This window comes from Helianthus annuus, chromosome 2 (assembly GCF_002127325.2).
Source record: "Helianthus annuus cultivar XRQ/B chromosome 2, HanXRQr2.0-SUNRISE, whole genome shotgun sequence".
NCBI classification, from domain to species: Eukaryota; Viridiplantae; Streptophyta; class Magnoliopsida; order Asterales; family Asteraceae; genus Helianthus; species Helianthus annuus.
The window spans coordinates 49,642,229-49,662,042 of NC_035434.2; the positions used below are offsets into that span (position 1 = coordinate 49,642,229).

The window sequence follows — 19,814 nt, forward strand, 5'->3', positions numbered from 1 at the left end:
TTTTGGTTACTCGTGTTCTTATTTTACACTTTGTTTGGTTTGCACCGTCACGGGGATTCCGCACCCGTTACCGTGTTTGTGATAAACAAGGATAGGTTTACGTTATCGATCTACCGGAAAAACGGGACCTACACAAACCTTTGATGCCCGGCCGGCAGCCAGAGGGTCAATTGACCCTCCTGACCCCCTTAGCTCCGCCCCTGCCCAGATACGTCCCGGATACGTCACGCCGCCGTCCCCACAAACCCGGAAACGTTTGTGGGACGTTCCATGTCGTTTCCGTCCCCATACCGTCCCCGGGACGGGTAGTGTATCCCACTACAAGAAATCGGACCTATAGCGACGACCCAAAAAACACTTTTCGCGACGAAATTCCGTGCCTGTAACCAATTGCGACCAAAATTAGTCGCAACAAGGTCGTTGCTATTGATCCGTCGTAACAGGCTGTTATTTTCGTCGCTACACAGGAGTCGCTATAGATTGACTTATTGCGACGTGTCTCTATAGGGTTTTTTACAATTTCCTGCAATTTCATTTTTAAAGACTAAATTTGGTCGCTATAGGTTTTTTATAATTATAAAGTTTTTCTTCTATGGACACTAAATTTAGTCGCGATAGGGTTTTTAAAAATATAAGATTTTTCTCCTCTATAGACTAAATTTTGTCGATATAGGTTGCAGGTGGATTTTTAATATGTCACCTATAACAACCATATTTCGTCGCTATAGATGAAAATTTTTGATTTTTTTTTTCTAATTTGCCAGGTTTCCTAAATTAAAAGCTATGAACATCAATTCATTCAAACGACAAATTTTAAAATCAAACTATGGTCAATTCTAATATAATAGACATAACATCAAAATAATTAAAAGTTGCAATATATCATTTAAATACATTCTTCCAAGTAAAACCAAACTAAGTTACACAAAGTCATCATCTTCTTGTTCATCTTCTTGTTCCTCTTCTTGATCATCTTCTTGTTCATCTTCTTGTTCCTCTTCTTGATCATCTTCTTGTTCAAGTGGAAATGATGAGCCGGGAAGTACCAACTTCAATATATGTTTCATTTGTGCTTTCAAAGCCTCATTATCTTTTCGCAACTTCTCATTAGCTTCTTCTTGTCTTCGCCAACGCTCATCCTCTACATCCCTATTTACATTAGGGAATAGCTCGGGTGTTACACTTTTCAAAACTCGTCCAACGCCCCGTAAGTGAGAATGGCGAGTCCCTAAAGCTTTTTTAAGACACCCAACTTGATCAACCGCCATTTCATCCCCACCCGAGCACGACAATGATCTATTATACTCTTCTTCAATGTTTTCCTGCATTAAACAATAAGATATATATACATTAAATGCTTTACGAAAATCCGGCAGCATAACCACTATAAAATGGATAACCAGTCTGTATAATAAAATATCCAGCCTTATTCACAAGTTATATCCCATAATAAACGCGGATACGACTCACGTATTCACAATTTGAGAAGTAGAGTTTCCAGATCATAACCTTCACGAGTTAGCGCGTTTAAAACACAACTACAACTTATATATAGGATGGTGGAGTGCATCTTCCAAATTATGACCCGAACCCATTTTGTATCCTTAAATTACAATTTACAAGTATAAACGGGTCAAAAAATGATATAACTTACCCAAGCATGTTTTGCATTGTCGTTAATCCATTTGCGTTTCTTACAATGCATTTCTTTCCAACCTTCAACATAGCGGGCTCGCCTGGTTTCTTTAACCTGTAAACAAAAGCATGGTTAGCTCTGTTATTAACCCATTTCTATTCCAATATATAAAATGCAGGTCACAAAAGCATGGTTAGCTATGTTTTCTAACTATAAGTTTTTTTTTTGTTGGCATTTGTAAATACTATTTTAAGTCTTAATCTTTTCAGCCATGTATATTTTAAGTCTGAATCTTTTCAGCCATGTATATTGTATATTTTATACATCTTTATACAATTATGAGTCGATTATAATCACATGCACGAGGATGTAGTAGTGCTAATTTTGTGCGGTTTTTGGCAACATGTACTTTTAAGAGACATGCAGGTATGCATTTTGCACAAAATTTCTCAGTTTTAGTTTGATTCTCTACGTTACAAAATGCCAGTATCCTATAACATATATTTTCGAATTATAATTGTGTGACCCAACATATGACTACTGATTCAAAAAAGTAATTTTGTACTAGTGGTTACCTCTTTGTGTCGCCTATTGGCAAGAGATTGACTTCCGTGATAACTTCCATAAAGTTGTTTTGCTCTGTTTGCCTTATTTTTTTCAGAACGATTCATATACTCGGGAGTTGTGAACAACCCATCAATGAGCTTACACCACGCTTCTGGATCCATTGACTCGGGGGGGGGGGTGTCTCTTTGCCTCTTCAACATCTTTATAACCTCCATGCCTATCAAAATGATTTTTCATTCCTGACTTTCTGTCCTTGAAACGGCTTGCACATTCTACTTGTATCGATTCCTTGATTGCATCCCAGTGCTCCGTATTTTGGAAACTTTTTATATCAAAATAGTGCTGCCAAATGAAGAAATCAGAAAAAAAACAAACTAAATGTTACTGAATTAAAATAAAAATATTAATTTGTATACTTACAGCTAGGGTTGTCCTTTTTACCCGAAACCCGACCAAAACCCGATATAAAGGATTCCCCGAAGAACCCAAACCCGAATAACCTTGAACCCGAAATAATTTAAATGTTTTTTTTTAAGTTGGATTGGGGTAATTCACTCAAAGTTCACTAATTTTTCATAATATATCAGTAGGTAATTTACTCAAAGTTCACTAATTTTTCATAATATATCAGTAGGTAATATATCGGGTTAGTTTTTTCCCATCCAAGAACCCGAAAACCCGATTAAACACCCCTACTTACAGCAATTGTGGCAAGTATGGCCTTTTTATACTTAGCATCAACATTCTTCCAACTAGAATAGTATGAGGCTGGATAGATTTTGCAAGCATGGATAGATTTATATCCTAACCCAATTTTTCTAAGCTTCTTCTTAGCTTGATAGTATGAGGCTGGAATCTTATTTTGTTTTGGTAATGAATCTCTTAAAAGTTGGTCAAAATAACTATTCGTCAAGTTGCTCATTACTTTAAGATGCATCAATTTTGCTAGGAAGCTTAGGGAAGACATCCAAGTACAACCAGGGTATAACTCTGTAGTGAGCTCTTTGAACAGTGCATCAAATTCCGGGTGTAACGTATTTTCTTCGTCTTTATCTTCCTCTAGATTTTCTTCATTTACATTTTGTGCTGCAATAACATCAGCAATAACATCAAACACCTCATTATTTATTGTTGGCGCAGGCATGTCTGATTCCCAAAGGGCTTCTATCTCCGAAGCGTTAGCATATTCCTCACCATGATGAACCCATGTCGTATATGAAGGTAGAAACCCACGATTATGTATGTGGGCATAAATCGTAGGTAATTCCTGGAGTAACCGTTTTGAATTTGCACAACGTATACACGGGCAATACGCTTTGCCTTCATTGTTGACATGGTTGCTGGCAATCTCCATAAAGCTATCAAGACCGTTCAAAAATTCTGAACATCTCCGATTTCGTAATGTGATCCAGCTCTTATCACTTGCCATTACTGTCACATTATATATTTTTTTAATAATCTACCAAATATATATATATATATAGAGAGAAAGTATAATGTACAAAATGGCTTAACCTACATTAACATACGCGACAGAATTTATAACGTGCGTAATTATTTTTTTCACCATTATAACGTGCGTGATTATCACCTCCATGCGTGATTATCACCTCCCATGCGTGATTATCACCCAAAAACTGCTCCCATGCGTTATTAGGGCTCCCATGCGTGATTATTGCCCAGATCTGATGGTTGAGCGCGTCGCGTACGTGAAGTAGGATAAGGACTTTTGTATGTTAACCTTTCCCTATATATATATATATATATATATATATATATATATATATATATATATATATATATTACACACAAACATGCACATAAACAAACAATAAATGAAAGAAGAAAATTATAGAATGTAAATCGATGCTTGTTGTTACAGATCAGAATATATACAGGCCGTAAACGCAGCGGATAACGGATTAACACTAAACAGATTCCCACTTAACAGATTAAAACTAAACAGCAGATTGTAGACAGCATTAACAGCAGGTTAACAGATTAAATACAGCTTTAATAACAAACATAATCATTAACAACAGCTTAAACACGTTCAAAACAACTTTAAACAGCAAACAAAATCATTAACAACAGCTTAAACAGGTTTTAAACAACATTAGCATCAGCCTAAACAGGTTCAAAACAGCTTTAACAACAAACAGAATCATTAACAGCAGGTTAAACAGGTTGTAAATCTCAACATGCAGTTTCCTTGTTTAGCTTATATCACTACAAGAAATCGGACCTTCAGCGACGATCAAAAAAAGGCCTTTTGTAAATCGTTCTTTTTCAGTTTTCTTGGTTTGGGTTGCTTTTAAAATTATATGGGTTGGTTTGGTTAAGATATTTTAAAATTATTTTTGGGTCAAAGCGGGTCGACAAGATAAATAAATGGGTCGATATGTGGGTTAGTGTCTTAAAGAAACGGGGCAGCTTTCGGATCTGAATGGGTTTCGAGGCGAACCGTTTCAACACGAACCGTTTTGACGCGAACTGCTTCGACGTGAACCGTTTCGACGCGTACCGTTTCGACGCGAACCGTTTCGAAAGCAGTTTGGTTTGCAGCTCTTAAGGAGAAGGAAGTGATATCCTGTTTGTCGTACAACATAAAACATGTAATTTATTTGGTTTGCAGTCTGAATATGCACGGTTGCTATGCTTGATTATGTGACAATGGATTCTAGATTACGAAATTTCATGTCAGACTCCATGCAGTCAAACTCTGCTGCTAATAGTGTAAACCCCTCAAATCCAGGTATTTCATAATACACTAACGTTCAATGTTCTGCCCTTAATTTTTATAATTATGTTTTCATTGATATAAGTTTATTTATGTAATGAGAAACAAAATGATGGAATATATATAACTATATTGTATATATTTTGTGTGTTTTACATCATAGAGAGGACACGTATATATAGAAGGGGAACTAACTCTAAACTAAACACTAAGACCCACTGGGTTGCACGGTAATACATAAGCTGATTACTCATATATATATGTGAAGGTTTTAGTAAGTCAAAGTTAGGGGCTAATTGTGTTACAGAATGCAAACCATAGGGACCATCCATCTACTTTCGGCAAAGTTAGGGACTAAATGTGTTACAAAGTACAAATCGCATGAACTATCTGTGTACTTTTGGAATGCTAGGGACTAAATCCAAAGTTTTGGTAACCCACAGGGACCATCTGTGTACTTTACTCTTTATTTATCTTGGATGGGTTATGTGTCAAATGAAAAGTTTAACTAAAAAGGGAATGTTGGCCGAACGGGTCGAAGGTTGACAAAAAATGTATCTTCATAGTGTGCACAATTTCTTGAACTGTTTTTTTTTTATCACAACAATATAATTTTTGACTTTTTGTAGCCTAAAATTTTCTTTATAAGTCTTAAAAAGGAAGAAAAAACAAGTTGTTGCTGGTCAACCTGACCCGGCCGAACTGTTTTGACTTATACTGAGAAAGTACTCGTTTTTTGTCACCTGTGACTAAGCACCAAAAATTGACAAAATTGGATACCACTGAAGGCACTTGCTCAGACCAAAATCAGTCATAAAGTTCGGGTTGCTTGTTAGATAGAGCATCCTGGATTAAACTTTCCAAGGGAACAGAATGCCGTAACAAACTGCATAAAAGTTATATCTATATGCAAAGGTAATGTGACAGACTACACTATGAAATGCTCACTCTATAAACAATATTAATGATGAATAAAAGTGGAGCTCATGGTGCAACAAAACAAGAGTAACCTAAGTCAAACTGTCCAAACACTATTTTTATCAAACTGAGATATTCATCGACAAAAGACTTTTGAGATTTATTCTATATGCCCTGTATTTTGTAGCTTCCATTGATTGATAAATGCAGACTCTAAAACTAAATTGACTTACACAAACACATATTTATTGACTTTATACACAACAATATATAAATAGTTATATCTAATGGATTAGTAGAAGATTACTAAAAATCCATACCTCCTCTGAACAAAATCACCCACCGCATAACTCTCATCCACCTCTTTTGTATATGCACCTCTTTTGTATGTGAACCACCACAAGTGGCCTAGTGGTGGAGTGACTTGGGTTCTCCAATGGAGACCCAAGTTCAATTCCCATTAGTGCCACTTTGGTGGCCACCGACACCTGCTTTAAAGCCGGACCGAGGACACTCGAGGTCTCGGGTTCGAAACATGTTTCTTACCCCTCTTGATGGCTATGGGTATTTGCCGCCAGGGATCCTTGTCGGGTGGTGAACTGGGAAGGGAGATCCCTTCCGCGGTCAGGGGTACCGTGCAACTACCTTTTTTTTTATACATATATATGTGTGTCTGTGTGTGCACGCGAGAACTAGCAAATCTCACCAAGCAAACTACAAAGTGAATAGTTTGCGCCATAGCCCTAATTCTGCAACTGCAGGATCTTTTTTTCTTTTTGGGCTTTTCTTATTAAAACTCATTTTGGACATTTTTTTTTATTAATTGGTAGAAATAATAAAATATACAAAGATTTTAAAAGGTTACTAATTTCTGTTACTAGTTATATTAGGTTTTAAGTTTCTATATACCTGCTAGGCTGCTATGCATACTTCATTTTTTTTATTATTGCAGTTTTTGTGTGTTGGACGTTTGCTTTTTTTTTTTTTTTTTTTTTTTTTTTTTTGCGTAGGATAAAAACTAATGCTCTCTCACTTTCTCTTTTTATCTGGTTCTCACAGTTGTCATCATTGGTTTTGAAACGAACCCTCTTATATGTATATTTGTTTAACAATTTACTAATGCTTTTTTATGGTAATTATATGATTTTTCTCCAACGTGTAGGTGTAGGTTCTGAGGTGACGCAACAAGTGAACAACCCGTAGCAGCTCCTGCAACAGCAAAGGACGACAGGCCAGCAAAATCTACTTTCAAGTCTACCGCAGTCATCACAGAAGTTAATTGGTCAATCCACCATGACATATGTTTTTGGTCAAAATTCGAACATGAAGAACCTTCAAAATATGTCTGGTGCTGCACTACAAAATTCGAACATGAAGAACCTTACCCGACCCGTCCCGACTCGAACCAAACAGAACCGTGAACGGACCCGAAAATTTAGATGGCCGGTCACATAAAATTACATCTAAAAACAAAGAACCCTATTGAGGCTGTTTAGCTGGGTAGAAAGGCCTTGTTGGCCATCATTTGCAAGGCACGTTACACCAATTGTATAAGAAGCTGCAAATAATGATATCTAGTTACACCACTCAAGTTGTTTTCACAGTGGACCCTTACATATTTAAAGTCAAACACATACAATCCAACACTAATAAAGTCAAATCCCCTTATAAACCAAACCGAATTGATTTTAAAAACAAATTAACAGATCAATCCAACCTCATGCAAAACAAATCATCTCAATAGTTAAAAGATAATTTGGTACTTACCAATTTCGTTATAAATTCAAAGGTATCGATTTTGTATTCCTTCTTAATTGTATTCAGTACATCAAAGGAGGAGAACAACTCTCCTATTTAAACAAAAGACAAAGAACAAAATAAGGAAAGAAATAGAAAAGAAGGAATGTTCTAGGAGCCATATTTAGGTGACATATTTCCAGTAACGGATCCTCAATAAAGGGAGAAATATATGGACCAAAATAATGAAATCCAATACTCCCCCTCAAGCTGGAGCGTGAAGGTTAACAACGCCCAGCTTGCCAAGCAAGAAGTTGAGTTGAGCAGCACCAAGGCCTTTGGTTAGGAGATCAGCAAGCTGAAGTTTAGAATCGATGGGCATGGTGCAAATTTCTTTAGATTCCACACGTTCACGTACAAAATAGCAGTCCATTTCAACATGTTTAGTACGTTCATGAAAGACTGGATTATTTGCGATGTGTCGTGCGGCCTGGTTGTCGCAGAAGAGAGTTGTAGGACCCGTTTGTTGAACATTCAGTTCATGTAACAGCCATCGTAACCAAATTACCTCACTGACAGTGGAAGCCATGGCTCGATATTCAGCTTCAGCGGAAGAGCGTGAGACAACAGACTGCTTTTTGGTTTTCCATGAGATGGGAGCACCACCAAGAAGAATGAGGTAACCGGTTCGAGAACGTCTAGAAAGTGGACAACCAAGCCAGTCCGAGTCAGAATAAGCGACTAAGTTTGTACCTCCTTCTTTAGCTAGAAGTATGCCTTGACCCGGGGTAGCTTTGAGGTATCGAAGAATTCGCATGACAACATCCATGTGACTCTGACGAGGGTCCGAGACAAATTGGCTAAGAGTATTAACCGAATAAGAAATGTCCGGACGGGTGGCCTGGAGGTAGAGAAGCCGCCCAATAAGGCGACGATAAGAACCAGCATCGACCTTGGGATCCTTATCTTCGGTGAGGAGTTTAAGGTTTTGTTCAATGGGAAAAGAACTCGGTCGACATCCTTCCATGCCACTATCTTCCAAAATATCAAGAGTATACTTCCGTTGGCTTAGAACAATGTAAGACCCTAATACGTATTTGACTAAAAGTCGCAGCGGAAGTTCAAGCCATAAACTTTCTTTCATTATAAACACCTTAACTTATTTAAAAATTAACTTTAACATAACTCTTTCACATAAATCCATCAATCGACTTATTTACTAGGTAAAAACATAGCTTATGTTTACTACATTATATACATCAACGTTCCCGTACAATCTCACTAGTGACTCGATCCTCGATCTCTATTCCTTGATGATCCTCATGACTCGTACTACCTGCGCTCACCACATAAAATTCATAACATTAGTATGCATTATAAACATACAAGATTTATTCATGTTTACTTTCTGTTCCGTTAACTCTTTACATCCCAGCTTCCCATCTGATCGTACAATCCGTGGTGAGACTTTCTCATTGTACCTGCGTTACACTTCGTTCACAAGGCACACTATTATTATCGTCAATACTCAATTTCATTGAATACATGCGTATATACTTTCATACGTACTTACATATATGCATCCGTTCACACATAACTACTTACAAACCTACGTACCTACATTCTTGCGTACGTTCCTACATACGTGCATACCTACATACATACATGCATACATGTCTACATACGTACCTATTACATGCCTTCTCACAACCCTACATACGTGTACACATTCGTACATACTCACTTGGATATATATATACACATACACATACTACCTACATACACACCTACATACATACATACATACATTCATTCATACATACCACTTATATTCACACATACATACATACATACCTTCATTCATACATACCACTTATATTCACACATACATACATACATACCTTCATTCATACATACCACTTATATTCACACATACATACATACATACCTTCATACGTATCTACTTAAGGAAATTCTTAACTTAGAATCCCACGTTTAGGTACCATATTACTACATATTCTTTAGGATCCCACATTTAGGTACCATATTACTATGTATCCTTTAGAATCCCACTTTTAGGTACCTTATTGCTACATATTCTTTAGGATCCCACATTTAGGTACCATATTACTATGTATCCTTTAGAATCCCACTTTTAGGTACCTTATTGCTACATATTCTTTAGGATCCCACATTTAGGTACCATATTACTATGTATCCTTTAGAATCCCACTTTTAGGTACCTTATTGCTACATATTCTTTAGGATCCCACATTTAGGTACCATATTACTATGTATCCTTTAGAATCCCACTTTTAGGTACCTTATTGCTACATATTCTTTAGGATCCCACATTTAGGTACCATATTACTATGTATCCTTTAGAATCCCACTTTTAGGTACCTTATTGCTACATATTCTTTAGGATCCCACATTTAGGTACCATATTACTATGTATCCTTTAGAATCCCACTTTTAGGTACCTTATTGCTACATATTCTTTAGGATCCCACATTTAGGTACCATATTACTATGTATCCTTTAGAATCCCACTTTTAGGTACCTTATTGCTACATATTCTTTAGGATCCCACATTTAGTTTATTATTATTTATTGTGTCTTTTATCTTTGGGGTGTTACACGTCATGGGTATTCGTGCATAAAAAGGTCTACGACATTCTCACTTTCATACTTGACCAAAACATTACACCAATCGATTAGCTTGTTTCTAAACTACTTTTAATATCGTTAGCCCAATTTACCCTTCAAGGGCGTTTTTGTCAACTTTGTTCCATCCTTTACTATAAAGGGCTTCCTTAAACATTTGACTACTCCCATGACTTAACTACAACTCTAATCGCACATACCTGGCTCGGATCAAAGCTATGACCCGTTTTAATACTTCGTGCACTAATTGACTAAGTAATAGCAACATAATCCCTTTCGCTAATCATCCTGTGAATGCATAATACTTGACAAACAATTCATTAGTCAATATTGCCAAATGGTAATGTCTTCACCGATTTTCATACAACCAAAACCATATCAAATTTCATTCATCATCATGCTCAATTTACTAACACTACATTACTTAAACAAAATAAGAAGTGATTACGGAAATCACTTACCTCGTGCATCCATGTTCGTAACCGCTTCCTTGCCTCATTTCGACCCGTTAGCCTTTCATGCTTGGTCCATGCTAGTGTGGTTCCTATCCTTTCAGGTCGTCATGCCATAATAATGTTAGTACTCATGCTTATTCATATTAATACACATTTTCCAGCTCTTATCTACATTGACTTTCACTAACACGCATACGACATAAATTGTCAACCACATTGTTCAGTTAGACAACCTAACGTAATTCATAACATCATCCTTTACTAGCATGGTCATATATTATATATTTAGTACACATTCACTTCTTGATTGAAATTAAGTGATTAATAAAAACACATGGGGAGCATCGCCCGTTCAAGCACAACGTACAAGCTTCTAATGCATAATCTTGATCATCACATACATTCAACCCGAATTCTCTTTATGAATTTCCTCTAAGGCACATTATTCAAGTTAGTTTACTACCGACCTCGTCATTCCCCAATTCATTCATAAATGTCAAGCCCTTTGATAAAATTCTCATATCCTAATATCACTTGGGCATTTCATCAAACACTTGGTGTGCATGCCATCACTTAAGCCTATGGTACAAGTATTTTATGCATACTCTTCCTAGTTCATAACATAGATCATCAATTTCAACTAGAATCATATAACTTTTATGCCATTATCTAACAATAATTCATCATACCCACATAATACATCATTCTTTCAACAAGAATTAAACATAAATGGTGATTCAAGTCATCATCCTCACCATAACAAACGGGTTTCGCATCTAAACTTCAAATTAACACAAATCTTACATAACCCATGTTCTATATGATGTTTCTAACCCTTATACATAATCAATTTCATATTATCTCACGGATTAGAGCATAACCCACTTCACCCATGATCACCAATCTTAAATTTAAAACATACCTTATGATCTCCTCATGTTGGTGATCATTAATCCATGCTCGGTTATAGATTTAAGCATCATTTAGCCTTTCAATTTGGATGATCTTTCATGCTTAGGGTTTGGAGTTCTTGAGAGCTCCTGAAGCTTCACGAACACACATGTATGTGTGTTTGTGTGTGTGTGTTGATCTTTTAATTAGTAAACAACTTTCATTTGTTTCCACTTTAGCCCCTCGGGTTTTCCTTTAAAACATAAATGACACTACCTTTCATTACTTAATACTTTTGACCATACCCTTAACTATGTTAAATAGCCTAGTTATTTATTTCATGACGTGTCATAAAGGAACATCCGACAAATATTAACATTCAGATTTTGGGGCGTTACAAGTCTACCACCCTTAATTGAGGTTTCGTCCCCGAAACCTTTCTTACCTTTATTTAACACTAATTATTCCTTCTCTACATACACTCGACACAACCACGAGCTCATCACAATGACTATCATTCAATTTCAAAAACATTCCTATTAATGTTTCTTTCATGTTTATTTCATTATTCATATCATTGACTTCTCCCTAACAATTCCATACCTTCCTTATCATAATTTCGCATATCATTTTCATTTCCTTGGTCTGACAACCACGGTTCAATATACATACTTCTTTGACTTGTAATCACACACACCTATGTACTTAACTCTAACGTGATCATCCTTCTACGTTTTCTACAATTACTTGTACCATGCATACCTTTACGTTACTTTCTAACCATCTTTTTCATTTCACTTTACAATTATTCTCACTTCGTGCATTATTTAGTTTACATACGTATGTGTATCATGTAGTTTATCTTACGAGAATTTAACCATTACCCGAAATCTATACATACTCATATATGCTTAACTTTAACGTTAACCTTATTCTACCTTTTCTACATTTACGTATACCTTGCATACCTTTATAGTATCTTTAAATCATTCCGTTCATTTCACATTACTATCGCTTTCACTTCATGCATTACTTAATTCACGTGTATAGACAGTTCATATCTCTCCAATCATGAGTTAGACATTTTACTAACCTCTTTTTCATTTCCCAACCACGATCCGCAACCCTGATCGATCATCTTCTCCTCGTGCACTAGCCGTACAGGCCAAGTTTCATTCCTTCGTGTTATGAGCTTCCGCTCGTGCACGTCCTTTCACCAATACGATTGGTTTCATCGCATTAATAGTTCTAACATTATCATCAACAACATCGGCGGTTAGCATATGTCATTCATACATTCATAACACTAGGTGATTACACACCTATAATTCTGTTACATATTTCCTGCGTACATGCTATAACATATCTTACATTCCATTTCTTACACGCAATTCTTTCATTTTAGTTACTTATTTCGTCAACCTTTGCAGTTTGACCTTTTAAGGTTAAACTGAATTTTCTTACTTATCATAGATGCATTGAAGTACACATTCGAGCTTCCTTCCATTCATGCTTACTTACAAAGACATTCATTACATCGTTTTAGTATTCTTAACAAACTTACCCTTTTTGTTCATACTTAAACCATTGTCTGGGTCATAGCCCGTCATTCATTCTGACTTCTAAGAGTCGATTTCTAACACATTTAACACATACCTTGTTCAAAACTTCCTTCTTTCGTTTTATAACTTAGGTCTGCATGCTCATTACGATCATTCTTTTGTTTCTTTACTTTACATTTGCCCATATGACTCATTTAACACAATCACGGTCAGACTATCGACACTTCTTATGTAGACTAGTTTCGTCTTTTATACCTTAAATATGTTTCGCGGATTCGAACGCATTATTCATACCTTTCGTACCTTCTATGTTTTGAATCCGTCTTGCGGATTCAAACATTGCATTCGCATCTTTCATTCTTTGAATCCGTCTCGCGGATTCAAACATTTCATTCATACATTGCTGATCCGTACTGTCTTACGGATTCAACATTCTTCATTCTTATCACTCATACTTTTCACTCTTACATAGTACTCTCAATTTCCCGAGAGTCTTACTACCCATTTCACCGCACGCCCACCTGTTACCCAGTTCTACCGGACACACCTGCGATAATTACCACGGTCTCACGAACGTCATATGCTTCTTGCGTACTGGCCAGGTGCGCAATCCACATACTAGTTTCGTGCCTTCGTGTAATCATCGCCTTATGTCCGAGAAATGGGTTTCAGTTTCGTGCACATTTCTAAAATTTCCCCAAGACCACATCATTGCCTTTCGTTTAATAATTACCTTCCCTAGGAGATTTCTTCCTTTTTCTTTCAACATTGATACCCATACATATTAATAGTGTGTACCTGGGGTTCATTAGCTTATTTACACCTTTGCCAGCCTTAGTATTCATCCTATCCTGCATCCACGGACCATCCTCTTCAGACACTTATGTTTACCTTGCACATATAAAACCGTTAGTTTCTTTATATGAATGTATTCATACATGCTTTCATTCCATTTCTACCTTTAGATCTTGATCGAGTCGTGGATTGTACGGGTTCTTTATCACAAGAGCACACAGGTTTGAGTTCAAGTATTTATCTTCTCGTACTCGATTCGCTCAAACCAGGGCTCTGATACCAACTTGTAAGACCCTAATACGTATTTGACTAAAAGTCGCAGCGGAAGTTCAAGCCATAAACTTTCTTTCATTATAAACACCTTAACTTATTTAAAAATTAACTTTAACATAACTCTTTCACATAAATCCATCAATCGACTTATTTACTAGGTAAACACATAGCTTATGTTTACTACATTATATACATCAACGTTCCCGTACAATCTCACTAGTGACTCGATCCTCGATCTCTATTCCTTGATGATCCTCATGACTCGTACTACCTACGCTCACCACATAAAATTCATAACATTAGTATGCATTATAAACATACAAGATTTATTCACGTTTACTTTCTGTTCCGTTAACTCTTTACATCCCAGCTTCCCATCTGATCGTACAATCCGTGGTGAGACTTTCTCATTGTACCTGCGTTACACTTCGTTCACAAGGCACACTATTATTATCGTCAATACTCAATTTCATTGAATACATGCGTATATACTTTCATACGTACTTACATATATGCATCCGTTCACACATAACTACTTACAAACCTACGTACCTACATTCTTACGTACGTTCCTACATACGTGCATACCTACATACATACATGCATACATGTCTACATACGTACCTATTACATGCCTTCTCACAACCCTACATACGTGTACACATTCGTACATACTCACTTGGATATATATATACACATACACATACTACCTACATACACACCTACATACATACATACATACATTCATTCATACATACCACTTATATTCACACATACATACATACATACCTTCATTCATACATACCACTTATATTCACACATACATACATACATACCTTCATTCATACATACCACTTATATTCACACATACATACATACATACCTTCATACGTATCTACTTAAGGAAATTCTTAACTTAGAATCCCACGTTTAGGTACCATATTACTACATATTCTTTAGGATCCCACATTTAGGTACCATATTACTATGTATCCTTTAGAATCCCAATTTTAGGTACCTTATTGCTACATATTCTTTAGGATCCACATTTAGGTACCATATTACTATGTATCCTTTAGAATCCCACTTTTAGGTACCTTATTGCTACATATTCTTTAGGATCCCACATTTAGGTACCATATTACTATGTATCCTTTAGAATCCCACTTTTAGGTACCTTATTGCTACATATTCTTTAGGATCCCACATTTAGGTACCATATTACTATGTATCCTTTAGAATCCCACTTTTAGGTACCTTATTGCTACATATTCTTTAGGATCCCACATTTAGGTACCATATTACTATGTATCCTTTAGAATCCCACTTTTAGGTACCTTATTGCTACATATTCTTTAGGATCCCACATTTAGGTACCATATTACTATGTATCCTTTAGAATCCCACTTTTAGGTACCTTATTGCTACATATTCTTTAGGATCCCACATTTAGTTTATTATTATTTATTGTGTCTTTTATCTTTGGGGTGTTACACGTCATGGGTATTCGTGCATAAAAAGGTCTACGACATACAAAACCCTATACTTCTCACTTTCATACTTGACCAAAACATTACACCAATCGATTAGCTTGTTTCTAAACTACTTTTAATATCGTTAGCCCAATTTACCCTTCAAGGGCGTTTTTGTCAACTTTGTTCCATCCTTTACTATAAAGGGCTTCCTTAAACATTTGACTACTCCCATGACTTAACTACAACTCTAATCGCACATACCTGGCTCGGATCAAAGCTATGACCCGTTTTAATACTTCGTGCACTAATTGACTAAGTAATAGCAACATAATCCCTTTCGCTAATCATCCTGTGAATGCATAATACTTGACAAACAATTCATTAGTCAATATTGCCAAATGGTAATGTCTTCACCGATTTTCATACAACCAAAACCATATCAAATTTCATTCATCATCATGCTCAATTTACTAACACTACATTACTTAAACAAAATAAGAAGTGATTACGGAAATCACTTACCTCGTGCATCCATGTTCGTAACCGCTTCCTTGCCTCATTTCGACCCGTTAGCCTTTCATGCTTGGTCCATGCTAGTGTGGTTCCTATCCTTTCAGGTCGTCATGCCATAATAATGTTAGTACTCATGCTTATTCATATTAATACACATTTTCCAGCTCTTATCTACATTGACTTTCACTAACACGCATACGACATAAATTGTCAACCACATTGTTCAGTTAGACAACCTAACGTAATTCATAACATCATCCTTTACTAGCATGGTCATATATTATATATTTAGTACACATTCACTTCTTGATTGAAATTAAGTGATTAATAAAAACACATGGGGAGCATCGCCCGTTCAAGCACAACGTACAAGCTTCTAATGCATAATCTTGATCATCACATACATTCAACCCGAATTCTCTTTATGAATTTCCTCTAAGGCACATTATTCAAGTTAGTTTACTACCGACCTCGTCATTCCCCAATTCATTCATAAATGTCAAGCCCTTTGATAAAATTCTCATATCCTAATATCACTTGGGCATTTCATCAAACACTTGGTGTGCATGCCATCACTTAAGCCTATGGTACAAGTATTTTATGCATACTCTTCCTAGTTCATAACATAGATCATCAATTTCAACTAGAATCATATAACTTTTATGCCATTATCTAACAATAATTCATCATACCCACATAATACATCATTCTTTCAACAAGAATTAAACATAAATGGTGATTCAAGTCATCATCCTCACCATAACAAACGGGTTTCGCATCTAAACTTCAAATTAACACAAATCTTACATAACCCATGTTCTATATGATGTTTCTAACCCTTATACATAATCAATTTCATATTATCTCACGGATTAGAGCATAACCCACTTCACCCATGATCACCAATCTTAAATTTAAAACATACCTTATGATCTCCTCATGTTGGTGATCATTAATCCATGCTCGGTTATAGATTTAAGCATCATTTAGCCTTTCAATTTGGATGATCTTTCATGCTTAGGGTTTGGAGTTCTTGAGAGCTCCTGAAGCTTCACGAACACACACGTATGTGTGTTTGTGTGTGTGTGTTGATCTTTTAATTAGTAAACAACTTTCATTTGTTTCCACTTTAGCCCCTCGGGTTTTCCTTTAAAACATAAATGACACTACCTTTCATTACTTAATACTTTTGACCATACCCTTAACTATGTTAAATAGCCTAGTTATTTATTTCATGACGTGTCATAAAGGAACATCCGACAAATATTAACATTCAGATTTTGGGGCGTTACAAACAAGACCTCGAGAAGTTCTAGCCACCTCTATTCCCAAAAAATACTTGAGTTCACCAAGATCTTTAATGCTGAATCGGTCATGCAAACATTGTTTGACTTCTTGAATCTTTGTGCGATTGTTTCCAACAACGATAACATCGTCGACATATATGAGAACAGAAATAGAGGTGTCGCCATCTTTATAGAGAAAAAGGGAGTGATCAGCCTTCGAAGAGGAGAACCCGAGACCAAGAAGAGCACTAGTAAACTTTTGATACCAATTGCGAGAAGCTTGTTTGAGGCCATAGAGGGATTTTTGAAGGCGACAGACACGGTCCTCGTTCTCTTTAGAGAAGCCTTGTGGAATTTTCATATACACTTCCTCATCAAGGTCACCATGAAGAAACGCGTTGTTCACGTCAAGTTGATGAATGAACCAATTTTTCTTGGTGGCTACGGATAATAGTGTTCGAACCGTCACTAGTTTGGCGACTGGAGCAAAGGTGTCATGGAAGTCTTCTCCTTCTATTTGAGTGAAGCCCTTTGCTACGAGCCTCGCTTTATATCTTTTGACGTCCCCGTTTGGCTTGTATTTGATCTTGTACACCCATTTGGAGTCAATGGCCCTCTTTCCCTTTGGCAAGACTCAATGGTCCATGTGTTGTTTTCTTCAAGAGCTTGAATCTCCTTCTTCATTGCTTCAATCCATTTTGGATTTTGCATGGCTTGCTTAAAACTTTTCGGCTCATCAGTGGAGGTGATGGCCGCTAAAAACCGTTTGTGAGCATGAGAAAAATTATCATAAGAAATATAATTGGTAGAGGGATGTACCGTTGAGGTGGCTCGAGTTGATGCGGTATGTGCGTGGTCAACCGAAGGGGGAAGGTCAACAACAAAATCATTCAAACGCTTAGGAGGGGCTCGATCCCTTTTTGGTCGTTCACTGTGAATGTCGTGATTAGAGGAAGGAACCTCCTCATCAACCGGACTTGGACCTTCTTCATTATTGTTATTACTTTCTGAAATGGGCTCCGGCCCATCACTTGTTACTCTATTTGGCATGGAAGTCTCTTCATTATCTGGGCCTTGTGTGTGTTGGGCTTCCAAAGGAACAAACACATCATAGTCATTTGCAATTGGGGCTTCAACAGGAAAGGTGAAAGTGGTTTCGTGAAATTTAACATCTCGAGACACTATCATCTTTTTGTCTTGAATGTCAAATATTTTATAGCCCTTAGTGCCTTGAGGATAACCTAGAAAAATGCCGGGTCTCCCCCTTACTTCGAACTTGTCACCCTTAGTTTCAATGCTCCAAAAATAAGTTAAGCAACCAAATACCCTCATGTGATCATACTCGGGCTTTTGATTGTACAAAATTTCATACGGAGTTTTGTCATCAAGAGTTTTTGACGGTAATCGGTTGATAATGTAAGCAGCTGTTAATACACATTCTCCCCAAAACCTCTTTGGTAAGTTAGCCTCAAATCGTAAGGCCCGTGCCGTGTCAAGCAGATGTCTATGCTTGCGCTCAACAACTCCGTTTTGCTGAGGAGTGTGAGGACACGTGGTCTCCAAAAGAATGCCTTGTTTGGTGTAAAAGCTCAACATAAGGTTGGATGTGAACTCTCCACCATTGTCACATCTTATTCTCTTGACAATTTTACTAAATTGTGTTTCAACCATTTTGCAAAAATTCATCAAACAATTACTAGCATCACTCTTATATTTGATGAGAAAGATCCAAACATTCCTACTGAAATCATCAACGATGGTTAAAAAATAATTTGCCCCAGAGTAGGAAGGAATACGGTACTTGCCCCATACATCACAATGTAACAATTCAAAACATTCTTTAGTTTTAATTTCACTCAAAGGAAAAGGAGACCTAGTATGTTTAGCCTTTGAACATGAATCACAAACATTATTTCTAAGGTTAAAAGAAACACCTTTCAAAAATTCAATCTTAGCTAGCTTCTCTTGGGATGTGTGACCCAACCTATTACACCATCTCTCAACAGTAACTGCCATAGCCTTCCTTTCTTCTCCAAACATCCCCATTCGGTACAGACCCCCTTTGCACTTACCCGCACCAATCAAGTTCCTCGAACGGAGACCCTGCATGACACAAAAATCGGGGAAAAATGTTACAGAACATTGAAGATCTTTGGTTAATCGGCTAACCGACAAAAGGTTGCAAGTGAATTTAGGCACATGTAATATGCCTCTGATCCTGGTGCCTCCCGGTAAGGTGTAGTCACCCTTTCCCTCAACCGGGATGGTATCACCGTTTGGAATAGTCACAGGCACCTCA

General features: G+C 36.8%; 2 protein-coding genes across 6 annotated transcripts; both read right to left on the reverse strand.

Annotated features, from left to right (window-relative positions):
- Window positions 1-845: 845 nt before the first annotated feature.
- On the reverse strand, window positions 846-6,412 carry LOC110913603 (high mobility group protein B1-like). Of its 5 annotated transcripts, none has more exons than XM_022158431.2 (5): window positions 6,182-6,396; window positions 2,904-3,634; window positions 2,212-2,545; window positions 1,655-1,750; window positions 846-1,322 (listed from the first exon to the last, which is right to left on the reverse strand). In XM_022158431.2, the coding sequence occupies exons 3-5, from the start codon at window positions 2,416-2,418 to the stop codon at window positions 921-923; spliced, it is 705 nt and encodes a 234-aa protein (XP_022014123.1). In that variant the 5' UTR covers window positions 2,419-2,545; window positions 2,904-3,634; window positions 6,182-6,396; the 3' UTR covers window positions 846-920. The 5 variants fall into 5 exon arrangements, 2 of the variants coding, with proteins under 2 accessions (XP_022014123.1, XP_035842271.1); XR_004885382.1 differs by having other exon boundaries at window positions 1,243-1,322; window positions 3,129-3,634; window positions 6,182-6,412; XR_002578411.2 differs by having other exon boundaries at window positions 1,243-1,322; window positions 2,212-2,525; window positions 6,182-6,412.
- A 1,451-nt stretch (window positions 6,413-7,863) lies between these two features.
- LOC118484864 (secreted RxLR effector protein 161-like) lies at window positions 7,864-8,625 on the reverse strand. Its single transcript, XM_035980915.1, has one exon. The coding sequence runs from the start codon at window positions 8,623-8,625 to the stop codon at window positions 7,864-7,866; it is 762 nt and encodes a 253-aa protein (XP_035836808.1).
- Between the last annotated feature and the right edge of the window lie 11,189 nt (window positions 8,626-19,814).

Coding starts and splice junctions, on each gene's coding strand:
- LOC110913603 (XM_022158431.2), bottom strand. CDS start 2,418: ATGGAGGTTATAAAGATGTTGAAGAGGCAAAGAGACACCCCCCCCCCC. Junction 1,751..2,211: donor CCAATAGGCGACACAAAGAG/GTAACCACTAGT, acceptor TTTTGTTTACAG/GTTAAAGAAACCAGGCGAGC. Junction 1,323..1,654: donor ACAATGCAAAACATGCTTGG/GTAAGTTATATC, acceptor TGTTTAATGCAG/GAAAACATTGAAGAAGAGTA.
- LOC118484864 (XM_035980915.1), bottom strand. CDS start 8,625: ATGGAAGGATGTCGACCGAGTTCTTTTCCCATTGAACAAAACCTTAAA.